This window comes from Phyllobates terribilis, unplaced genomic scaffold (assembly GCF_046119375.1).
Source record: "Phyllobates terribilis strain yellow unplaced genomic scaffold, ASM4611937v1 Scaffold_9__5_contigs__length_417890890, whole genome shotgun sequence".
In the NCBI taxonomy this organism is placed as follows: domain Eukaryota; kingdom Metazoa; phylum Chordata; class Amphibia; order Anura; family Dendrobatidae; genus Phyllobates; species Phyllobates terribilis.
In genome coordinates, this window is record NW_027362769.1 from 32,849,183 (window position 1) to 32,861,580 (window position 12,398).

General features: G+C 45.0%; 2 protein-coding genes across 7 annotated transcripts in view; one reads left to right on the forward strand and one right to left on the reverse strand.

Moving 5' to 3' along the window:
* FASTKD2 (FAST kinase domains 2) overlaps positions 1-7,000 on the reverse strand; it is a 55,914-nt gene extending 48,914 nt beyond the window's left edge. For both annotated transcript variants that reach the window (XM_073646355.1, XM_073646354.1), the window contains exons 1-3: positions 6,907-7,000; positions 2,036-2,746; positions 156-259 (exon numbers count right to left, since the gene is read on the reverse strand). In XM_073646355.1, coding sequence (XP_073502456.1) covers positions 156-259; positions 2,036-2,680 — 749 coding nt within the window. In that variant the 5' untranslated portion in view covers positions 2,681-2,746; positions 6,907-7,000. The remainder of the gene's footprint in view (positions 1-155; positions 260-2,035; positions 2,747-6,906) is intronic.
* Positions 7,001-7,143: 143 nt separating this feature from the next.
* MDH1B (malate dehydrogenase 1B) overlaps positions 7,144-12,398 on the forward strand; it is a 101,941-nt gene continuing 96,686 nt past the window's right edge. For 3 of the 5 annotated variants that reach the window (XM_073646356.1, XM_073646359.1, XM_073646357.1), the window contains exon 1: positions 7,144-7,285. In XM_073646356.1, the coding sequence (XP_073502457.1) occupies positions 7,264-7,285 (22 nt within the window). In that variant the 5' untranslated portion in view covers positions 7,144-7,263. Of the gene's footprint in view, positions 7,286-11,270; positions 11,296-12,398 lie in introns of those variants that run through there. The other 2 variants (XM_073646358.1, XM_073646360.1) reach the window with 2 other exon arrangements.

A 12,398-nucleotide genomic window follows, 5' to 3' on the forward strand; every position in this document is an offset into this window, starting at 1 on the left:
TGAAAATACAGAAAAATCTTTAAATGAGAAGGGGTGTCCAAACTTTTGGTCAGTACTGTACAACCAGGATCATCTTGTGTGATGTGGTGTGGCGACTAATAGGGGAAGATGAGTCTTCTTTATGAAATACAGACATCATGCCAAGCTACACTTACCAAAGACCAGAGTTTAGAATATCCACGCTTTTGTCGCTCTTCATCATTTTCAGACAATTGGTCAGTATAGAAATTTCATCCAAAGTTAATGTGCTGAGACGTTGCTGCAAAAAAAGTGACATTATTGACACGTGACAAAAGGATTGAATCAAGGAAAAAAGAAGGAAAGGAGCACCAATAGATCTTACAGGAGGTATGGCTGTAAAGCAATAATGGATATTACTACTGTGGGGCATTGACATGAGCTCTCATCAGAGACACGTACTCTTACAATGAGGGTGCCGCGCTGTGCCCAGCAGACCATCTGTATTTCCCTACAGCGGCAATATAGTCAGAATGGCAGGAGCCCTCATTCCAGCTTATAGGAAGGGGGTCCCAGGAGGGGGACTCCACCTCTAGGATCTCCATATGTCTTCATAGGGCCAAGATTGTTTACTAAAGATTTACAGGGGTGGTAATGGTGTGCGGAGCGCATCCAGAGCTGGCTACAGATTTATGGTGTCTACAAGCCTTTTGACTACAGTCCAAGTTGACTGGTGGTTAAGAATGTGCTTATTTATTTTCAACGTATGTATGTATTCAATAAAATAATGATAACATTTTTAGGTATTTTTTTCTCCAGCACACTTCCTATTTTCATATTTTGCCGTCTACATGATGTCCTATTACCGTTCTGTCGGAATACACCATTAGGTACATGTAACTGCATAACAGTGATATTGGGGAGGCGTTTCAGAATGCATCTTACATACATCATTCCTGGAAATATTTGAGGAAATGCGGCACTCCGAGGGTGTAGGTGCTCAGATAGGGTCCCTCTCAGAAAATCAAGATCTAGGATGAATCTGACACGCTTTAGAGAATATTTGCATCATACAAAGTATAGTACACAAGATGACATTTCGGTACCAAAAAGACCTTTATCAAACCCAGAGCACTGGCCCGAGGAAGGAGACTACTTGCTGGGCTTCTAAAGGTCAAAAACCCCTTTAATTCATTCATCAGCCTGCAATGTGCATGGAAACAAAGAGCCTGGAAGGTCTTATGTGTAACATTCTTTATGAAACTCAATTTCAAATATGATTTTTAGCCGATAATGCATGCATTTAAAGGGGTTGTCTAGGCAAAATTCCAATTTTCCCAGTAGCTTGGCATGTTAAAAAAAAATCAAACAGCAAAATACTCACCTCCCAGGACTTACCTGGATACAGGGCAGGCTGCTCCGTGGTCGGCCATCACACCAGCAGGAAATTGCCACTGTCCACAGTGGCTGGGACTTGTGAATGGCAGTCATGGTCAGGTGACTTCCACACATTGGTGACATCACCAGTGACGCAATTCGAAAGTCACCTGACTGCAGCAGCCAATCACAGGTCCCAGCCACTCTGAACAATGATGAATTCCTGCCGGTGGAAACTCAGACGACGGAGCAGCCAGCGCTGGATCCAGGTACCTGCCTTGAGAGGAGTATAGCTTTGTTTCTTAACACCAAGTCATTGGGAACATGCTCATTTTGTCCGGACAGCCCCTTGAAGTATAAAAAAAAAAAAAAAAAAAAAAAAAAAAAAAATAGTCCTGGAAAGCATCCATATCCTTTAACCAGTATCACAGTGAGTATTTGCAAATAAGTAATGATTAATCTCTCTCCATCTGACATATCAGAAGGATGAAACAGGGAAGGAATGAAACAGCATGTCTCATAATGACACTACCTACTAACAGTGTGATTTATCAGGAGCCTTTCGGAAACGCTAAAATATAAAAAAGATCTTATAAAGAAAAATATGGAGCTATGAAAATATAAAGATAACCAAGTAAAACTGAAATTAACAATGTTATGGCGATAACTGAACACGAAGCCGAGCATCTGACGTCTTCACCTGGCAAACGTTAAGAAGGGTCTGAATGAGCCTGGTCTTCTGATTCACATCTACAGTCACAAACACTTGGAGGCCACAAACCAAGAACCTGTTTGACATTGAGGGGGCCGACTTCATTACTTCATAGCATAAAGTATAGAAATTCGGGTGGTCAGAAATAAGCTGCTTGTCAGAAGGAGTCAATGTGTTATTCTTAGCGAGAATATTCCACAGGCTCAGGACACTACAATGGAGGTCGTCCTGACTGTGCAGATTACTGGGGAATGCATCCAATACATCCACACAAGATAACTTTGTTGGGGGTCCTGTAGCGCTAGCCTGGAGCTTGATCTTCTCTCCATCCAGACCAGGATCTGCCTGGCTATCCTCGTCACTAACACGGACATGGTCCTGATCGGAGGCTCTGCTGCCAGACACAGCATTGTTCTCTTCTGCAGTTACTGAAGTCTGCTGATGTAAAAACCTGATGGGAGTAGATGCTGCGGTGGCCACTGGAGTCCAAGGCTTCATTTCATAAACTTGTAGAAGTCCAGAGCTTGTGCTATAGTTCCTCAGGAGTGAAGGTATTCTCACTCCTAATAAACAGTGGCATGACTGGAATAGTCGGACAGTGCGTAGTAAGTAATGGAGAGGCTTCTTATGCATTGTGAAAGTCTCTTAAAAAAATCCAGTAATGTTCTTCTACAGGATTCTTGTCCCTCTGTGCATCGGCTGTAAGAAGGAACACAACAGTTAAAGGCATTTGAGGTTTCCATATAGTATCTATATCTAATTAAAAAAAGAAAACCATTCACAATTGCTTTATTCGGTTAGGAAGTGTGGACAGGTGCAAGATGCTGTGACTGTATAATACACAAAAAATAATACAGCAGCACTCTGTAAGAGCGAAGATGTATGCAAACATTGAGAATATGGCATCTGGACAGCATTCACTGCTATATAAAATATATTCAGAAATAAAAGGTACTTCGCACACAAATTGGCCAATGCCGTCTGTGCCACAAGAAGGCAACCTTTCTCTAGCAGGACAATAAACCTAATAGTTATCAAACCTGCCTCTCCAGGGCAAAAAGAAAGCAGGTAGGATCAAGTACTATTCTCTTGTTTGTGTATAATGCAGTGATAGCAGCTTGAACCTGTTCACACTTGCTTTATTCCGTTAGGTGTTGGTCAGTTTTTTTGTAGCATACTATTGGAGGTGCTTCCATAGCTGACTGTGCTCTTCTCCCATCACCCCAAGGGCCCATTCAGTGGTCCATGTCCAGCGTGCCAGTTCTGTTTTCCACAGATAGCACTTGTACTTATGATAGTCTATGGGCCTGTTGACATGTTCGAATCTTTGCAAAATCACAGAGACATGTCCGATATTGATCAGTGTCCAATACAAGTCTATGGGTCCGTAAAACTATCAGTCAGCACTCAAATGCCATCTATGTGCTGGACGTTTTTCACGGACTGCTAGAAAGGAGATGCTTGAGAAACATTTTGTTTTGTTTCTCATCCGAGAAAAACTAATGAAACTGTCAGAACTCGGATGACCCTCTGATCTGACACTGAACAAAATCACTATGAAACTAGGACCAGTCTACTCAGACGTGAAAAAACGTATATATGGAGGCCCTTAGCCCGGGAGAGGTCTATTTGCTAAATATTAGATTTAGGGTCCCATCAAGGAAAAGTCACCTTGTCATGACTAATGGGCTCTCATTAATTAGCCAATGTGTAATCTATACAGCAGTAATGTATTTTACATTCCATATTCTCTCAGCACTTTTTTGTTAAGTATATAATTCCACATGTGTTAATTCATAGTTTTGATGCCTTCAGTATGAATGTACAATTTTCATAGTAATGAAAATACAGAAAAATCTTTAAATTAGAAGGTGTGTCTAAACTTTTGGTCTGTACTGTATATACACACATATATATATATATATATATATACACATTGAATTAACACATGTGGAATTATATACTTAACAAAAAAGTGTGAAACAACTGAAAATATGTCTTATATTCTAGGTTCTTCAAAGTAGCCACCTTTTGCTTTGATGACTGCTTTGCACACTCTTGGCATTCTCTTGATGAGCTTCAAGAGGTAGTCACCGGAAATGGTTTTCACTTCACAGGTGTGCCCTGTCAGGTTTAATAAGTGGGATTTCTTGCCTTATAAATGGGGTTGGGACCATCAGTTGTGTTGTGCAGAAGTCAGGTGGATACACAGCTGATAGTCCTACTGAATAGACTGTTAGAATTTGTATTATGGCAAGAAAAAAGCAGCTAAGTAAAGAAAAACGAGTGGTCATCATTACTTTAAGAAATGAAGGTCAGTCAGTGCGAAAAATTGGGAAAACTTTGAAAAGTGTCCCCAAGTGCAGTTGCAAAAACCATCAAGCGCTACAAAGAATCTGGCTCACATGAGGACCGCCCCAGGAAAGAAAGACCAAGAGTCACCAACCTCAGAAATCGCAGGTTAAACAGCAGCTCAGATTAGAGACCAGGTCAATGCCACACAGAGTTCTAGCAGCAGACACATCTCTTCAACAACTGTTAAGAGGAGACTTTGTGCAACAGGCCTTCATGGTAAAATAGCCGCTAGGAAACCACTGCTAAGGACAGGCAATAAGCAGAAGAGACTTGTTTGGGCTAAAGAACACAAGGAATGGACATTAGACCACTGGAAATCTGTGCTTTGGTCTGAGGAGTCCAAATTTGAGATCTTTGGTTCCAACCACCATGTCTTTGTGCGACGCAGAAAAGGTGAACGGATGGACTCTACATGCCTGGTTCCCACCGTGAAGCATGGAGGAGGAGGTGTGATGGTGCTTTTCTGGTGACACTGTTGGGGATTTATTCAAAATTGAAGGCATACTGAACCAGCATGGCTACCACAGCATCTTGTAGCGGCATGCTATTCCATCCGGTTTGCGTTTAGTTGGGCCATCATTTATTTTTCAACAGGACAATGACCCCAAACACACCTCCAGGCTGTGAAAGGGCTATTTGACCAAGAAGGAGAGTGATGGGGTGCTACGCCAGATGACCTGGCCTCCACAGTCACCAGACCTGAACCCAATCGAGATGGTTTGGGGTGAGCTGGACCGCAGAGTGAAGGCAAAAGGGCCAACAAATGCTAAGCATCTCTGGGAACTCCTTCAAGATTGTTGGAAGACCATTTCCGGTGACTACCTCTTGAAGCTCATCAAGAGAATGCCAAGAGTGTGCAAAGCAGTCATCAAAGCAAAAGGTGACTACGTTGAAGAACCTAGAATATCAGACATATTTTCAGTTGTTTCACACTTTTTTGTTAAGTATATAATTCCACATGTGTTAATTCATAGTTTTGATGCCTTCAGTGTGAATGTACAATTTTCATAGTCATGAAAATACAGAAAAATCTTTAAATGAGAAGGTGTGTCCAAACTTTTGGTCTGTACTGTATATATCACACACACTGACAATTTTGCCTCTACCTTGAGACATTTTTCCCAACTTCTGACACTTGTGAAATTGTTTATATACTGCTCACATTTTTCAGCCCGCTGGCTGTCACCATTTATGTATTAGTTATTTGTTCCAGCCAATAGGGTTTCATTTGTAATTATTTTTGCGCTGCATTTGCACCTTAATTAATATTAATATGGTCATGTTGCTTGATCTACTACTTTGCAAGTCTCTATAGATCTTTATTATTGCAGCCAAAAAAATATTCAAAAAATATGCATTATATATTTATTTCTTGTCTGACATTTTTTCTTTCCTGTGTATTTCACTAAAATACACATCACTAATATGATTGTTATAGGGGCTATGTCCCCTATATCACAGTGTAGCTAGTTTAATATGCATTATTGGGGATGACGGACTGGCTACGGCTGCGATCACTGGTAACGGACTGGCTACGGCTGCGATCACTGGTAACGGACTGGCTACGGCTGCGATCACTGGTAACGGACTGGCTACGGCTGCGATCACTGGTAACGGACTGGCTACGGCTGCGATCACTGGTAACGGACTGGTTACGGCTGCGATCACTGGTAACGGACTGGCTACGGCTGCGATCACTGGTAACGGACTGGCTACGGCTGCGATCACTGGTAACGGACTGGCTACGGCTGCGATCACTGGTAACGGACTGGTTACGGCTGCGATCACTGGTAACGGACTGGCTACGGCTGCGATCACTGGTAACGGACTGGTTACGGCTGCGATCACTGGTAACGGACTGGTTACGGCTGCGATCACTGGTAACGGACTGGCTAAGGCTGCGATCACTGGTAACGGACTGGTTACGGCTGCGATCACTGGTAACGGACTGGTTACGGCTGCGATCACTGGTAACGGACTGGTTACGGCTGCGATCACTGGTAACGGACTGGCTACGGCTGCGATCACTGGTAACGGACTGGCTACGGCTGCGATCACTGGTAACGGACTGGTTACGGCTTCGATCACTGGTAACGGACTGGTTACGGCTTCGATCACTGGTAACGGACTGGTTACGGCTTCGATCACTGGTAACGGACTGGTTACGGCTGCGATCACTGGTAACGGACTGGTTACGGCTGCGATCACTGGTAACGGACTGGTTACGGCTGCGATCACTGGTAACGGACTGGTTACGGCTGCGATCACAGTACAGAGGACCCCGCAGAGTAGGAGTTGTGCACTACTGCCCCCAGCACATACAACGGGGCAAGTAACGACCTGATGTAGTACCGCTGGTTGCAGACTTCGGCGCTTCCTATAGGAGTGCGCAGGAGCGGACGCTGCGGCAGACACAGTCCGCTGTGTGGGCGCTCCGGTCCGGTACAATATGCGCCCACACGTCCCTCCCTCTCGGGGCCGTCACCGGCCTCCCCTGCACTCACCTTCATTCGACATACGGCTGACAGAACATGCCTGCTACTAGGACAGCGCCATTGCGTGACGTCACGTAAACCACGCCTACCACTACGGACTCTCACAACAGTCAAAAGTATTAACATGTCGTTTCTATGTTTTATTTTGCCGTTTTTTAAGGAAGCAGTGAGCTATAGAAGAACGCAACGGAAAGTTGAATATGCGGCTCGGATTTCCTTCTGTTTATTAATATTTCATTTGTGGTACTTGCTACTAAGAAACCAGTGTAGCCGACACGGGCGAAGTGACGTCATCAGGGGCGCCCGCCTTGTGTTTGCCGTTGCTTGGCAACAGTGTGGCGTCTCCGGTGCGTACAGGCGACTGTCATGGCGAAATTCGTTCTCGCAGGTAAAGCGGTTAGTGTTTTCTGGAGGGCAGCAGTGTTGGTTCTCCTGGACGCTGCCAGTGTGATGTCAGCCATGTACTGCTTGTTCTGGTGACTCCGCCAGCAGGGGGCGCACGGCTCTGCGCACAGGGCATGGAGATGGTGTCGGTACCGCTCAGCACACCGTATTACAGGCTGGACTTGGTCTCATATTAGCCATTTTTACAGGTTTAATAACAATAATAAATGATCACAGTAATAGAATACAATGCGGTGCTGAGCCCAAACGTGACGATACCTGAGAGCAGCTACAAAAATATACAAGAGGCACAAAAATGGCATCAAAATGGGCACCGGAGGGCGTTATCAAAAGGGTTAAATGGCTTTGGGCACTGATCTCACATCGTCGTTACACAGATAGTGATGGGCGGACCCGTGAATGATCGGCTCCATCAAGTTCAGCCAAACTTTATAAAAACATTAGGTTCGGGTACCAGAACGGTACCCAAACTTAATCATAAACCACTGGGTGCCCCGAACATCCGACGGTTCCCACATGGTCCTCTGTGTGACAGCGCAGGACACACCGGCTCTGACCAGCGGTAACCTTATTGAAGTCTCAGCCGTTGGGTATCACGGACCGCTGCGCGTTCCCACGCTGCTGTCACACAGAGGACAGCTTGTGAGCCAGCGGCTGTGAGCGGCGGTTAAAAGGTTACTACTGTCATTAGCATCACCTGCTCTCACTGATAGCAGCCAGAGTAGGAGACGCTGATGAGAGTATTAGTGCAGTGCGTGTGTAGCTTACTGTACATGTATTTAGCTAAGAAATAAAGAAATAAAATTAAAAAAATGGCATGTGTGTACCCCTTATTTTTAATACCCAGCTGAGGGAAAGCAGACAGCTTGGGGCTTGTGTTTATAGTCTGGGAAGAGGCCAATATCTATGAAACTTCCCAGGCTATTAATAACAGCTAACAGCTGTATGCTTTGCTTTTACTGATTATTAAAAATGTGGGACCCCCCCCAAAAAAAAAAAAATGATGTGGGCCCCCATATTTTTAATACCCAGCAAAGCCTAAGCAGACAGCTGCGGGCTGATATTAATAGGCTGGGAAGGGGCCACGGATGTTGGCCCCCTCCCAGACTAATAGCACCAGCCCTCAGCTGCCACAGAAATGGAGCATCCATTAGATGCGCCAGTTCTGGCACTTAACCTCGGCTCTTCCTGGTGCGGTGGCTAGTGGGGTAATGGTTTTGGGGTTGATGTCAGCTGTATAATGTCCGCTGACATCAAACCCAGGGGTTAGTAATGGATAGGCGTCTATCACACACCCACATTACCCTCATTACTAACCTGTAGTCAAAAGCAATAAACACACACACAGAGGAAAGTCCTTTAATTGGAAAATATACTCCCCGACCCTCTTTTACACATTTATTACCTTTATAAAATAATTGAAAGTGGTTCGCCGTAGATCAATTCCATGGCGATCCCCAACTCTGCTGCATCTGGATGCAGTGCTGAGCAGTGACATCAGTAATGTGACTGCTCAGTACGGCTGGCGGAACACACTGACAGTAACGTGTGAATCCGGCTGCTGTGACTAGCGCTGATGTCAGTAAGGTTATCGCAGTTCACAGCCGATGTTGTGGTGATTTTGGTAAGGTTACTGCAGTTCATCGGCTGTGAACTGCGATTACTGGCTTCAGCACTCGTCACAGCAGCCAGATTTACACGCTATTGTCAGTGTGTTCTGGCGACCGTGCTGAGCGGTCACATTACTGATGTCAACGCTCAGCACTGCATCCGGATTACGGCAGACCCCTTTGGATTATTTTATTTTTTAAAGGTAATAAATGGGTAAAAGAGGGTCGGGGAGTGCTTGTACAAATAAAGGACTTTTCTCTGTGTGCGTGTGTGTTTATTGCTTTTGAATACAGGGTTAGTAATGGGGGCGTCTTATAAACAAATCTTTATTACTAATCCCTGGGATTGATGTCAGCGGACATTACACAGCTGACATCAACTCCAAAATATTACCCCGCTTGCCAACGCACCAGGGCAAGCGGGAAGAGACAGGCAAAGCGCCAGAATTGGTGCATCTAATAGATGCACATTTTCTTGAGCTACTGCGGACCTTCCCAGCCTGAGAATACCAGCCCCTAGCTGTCTGCTTTACCTTGGTTGCTTATCAAAAATAGGGGTTGTGAAGACACGGGGTCTTCCGTGGGCGTAACAATACCCAGACATCACAGGGTGTGGGTAAAACAGTGTGGCAATACTTTATTGAACCACAAAGCGGACAATAAACAGGTATAACAGTCCCAGCAAGTACCCAAGATTATGCAAATTACAGAGTCCTCACCATTCCGCTGGCCCGCCTTGGATAGAACAGCTGTGATTTCGGGGCTTCCAGGGTCGACTACCCCCACCGGTGGCACCCCGCTTTTGGCGGGCCCCCAAAGAGAGGAGGTAATGACAAGCTTAGGAAATTAGCAGTGAAATCTGGGGCCAGGTGACCTGTTTGTCCCAACCTGGATGCTTCAAGACGTTTCTGAGGCTTCAGCGATGGTCAAGTGTCAACGTTCAGGATTATTCAACAATAGTCTGTGTTATTCAACCAAAGACGAACACAGGTTAAACAAGTCAACATAAAAATAAATGTATATTGCTCTTGGCCATCAGAAAGTATGTCTGGCATAATTAAGAAGAAAATCTTATTTTAAATTATTTATTTAAATAAAAAAAACAGCGTATGGGCCCCTCTATTTTTGATAACCAGTCAAGATAAAGCAAATAGCTGAGGGCTGCAGCTGTCTGCTTTACCTACGCTTGTTACCAAAAATAGAGGGGACCCCACGACTTTTTTTTTATTTATTTTTTTTAATATAGCGCATCGGCCAATCATAGCCATGCCAATACTTGGACGGGAAGTGCCCACTTCGGAAAAGCTTGTGGATTGGCTGCACTGCAACCTTTTATCAAGCTTTATTCTGGCTGCCGAACCTGAACAGTAACACGGACTTCTGGGAGAAGTCCGTGTTCGGGGTTCGTGTGCGTACCCTTGGTGTCCCGCATGGAACCCAAACTTTACAGTTCTGGTTCGCACATTATTAATAGTGATGGTTCTGGGCATCAGAGCTGGCATGAATGTGGGCAGATAGCCAATTTCCAAAGATTTGAAAATTTACCTGGTTTTTAACCCCTTCACTACCCAGCAATTTTCCTCCCATTCTTCCAAGAACCTTAAAGGGAATCTGCCACCCTCTGCCACTTATCTGACCTCTACTATGGGCATACAGGTGATAGAAATGTAAATGTATACATACCTGTATGCCTCATATTAGAGGTCTTGTTGCTGTGAAATGTCTTTTTATTCCTACAAGTTTCTGATGCGTTCCCGACCCGGGGCCGCAAGAAATCCCCACCTCCCGTGTGTATTACAATGTTTCTGCCCTGTGACATGCAGTTGCCTTGGCCTAATCCCACGCCTGCGCACTTCACCTTTTATGGAAGGCGCACTTCTTCCTGCCGTGTATGTTCATTGTACTGCAGGGATCTTGTGTGCATGCGAGTCACTGTGCTGAGAACAGTGAGTGACAGGACACCGCTCACTGCAGCGAGTCATTCTCCTCTGCTCCTCGGCATGAGCGGTCAGATGTGTTACAGCGGGGGACATCTTTGACAGTCCGTGGAAACACACTGACATGTGCGCAGATCCATTCATTTGAATGGGTCTGCATGTGTATGTGTCTCCTGTACGTGTGGAAACTGTCACCACACGGACCCGACACACTGACGTGTGAAAGAGGCCTTAAGCTGTATTCATATCCTGCATGCAGATACAGTTGAAAGCAATTATGGAACAGGGAACCGTCAGCTCCACCTTCATCATTCTCCCTGTGCATCTGACGTCTCAGCGAAGCGGCGCGATGATGTTACTACATTGTGATCTCTATGCTGAGCAGTGCAGAGCTTCAGACCACACACTGAAGAGACCGGAGCAGTGCAATGGGGAAACTGGGACAGGTGAGGATTTTTTTTAATCCATGAATACTTTGTGGGGTCATCATACTATTTGGAGGGCTTCTTAGGGGACCATCATACTATTTCAAGGACTATGTGGGGGCAGTTATATTATTTTGAGGGTAGGGGCCATCATACTGTGTGGAGAGGTGTGAGAGACACTATACTGTATGAAGGGCTATTATACTGTGTGGAGGGCTGTGTGGATGCCATCATATTGTGTGGAGAACTGTGTCGATTCCATCATACTGTGTGGGGGGACTATGGGGGCCATCATACTGTGTTGGGGTCAATTTTTTTTCTTTATTTTTGAATAGGAAAAATGGGAATGATTATTTATTTTTTTGCCCTCCTATGGCATGTGATCATTTGATCGCTTGTACAGTATGCTACAATATTTCAGAGAAGGGCTTCATAGGTGTACTAAGATGGCAGTTATGGGGGGCTTGCAATGGCAACCCATCATGGCAACCAGAGCTGTGGAGTCGGTAAGCCAAACCTGCGACTCCGACTCCTCAATTTCCCTTACACCGACTCCAACTCCACGACTCCGACTCCCACATATATTGCTTATATTTAAGTGAAAAATTTATTGTATAATGTGAACATCAGACATTTAATCATTTTTATGATACAATAATCAAGATATTTAGATAGAATATAATGATGGATAGCTGGAGGGATAGATGAATAGATAGATAGATAGAGGAAGGGATAGATAGAGGGATGGATGGAGGGATGGATGGAGGGATAGATGGAGGGACAGATGGAGGGATAGAGTGTGATAGACAGATGACAGCTACAGACAGCAAATAGTACATTGCACATATCGCACATATAGTTCACACACATTGTACAGAGAGCACATAATAATCACCTACAATATTAGCATTAGTTACCTTCCTGTGACAGAGATAAGCAGTAGTACTTTCACTTTCTCCAGCTCGGGGCCCAGGAATCGGATCCTGTGCAGAAGACAGGACAGAGGAGGGAAGATTGCCCCCTGCAGTCTGGAGCCAGTGCAGGACGGGAGCACTGCAGCATACAAGTGAGTTTTGATAGGTGCGTGCCCCTGCTTCTAGGGGGGGGGCCAGCTGCCCCTGCTT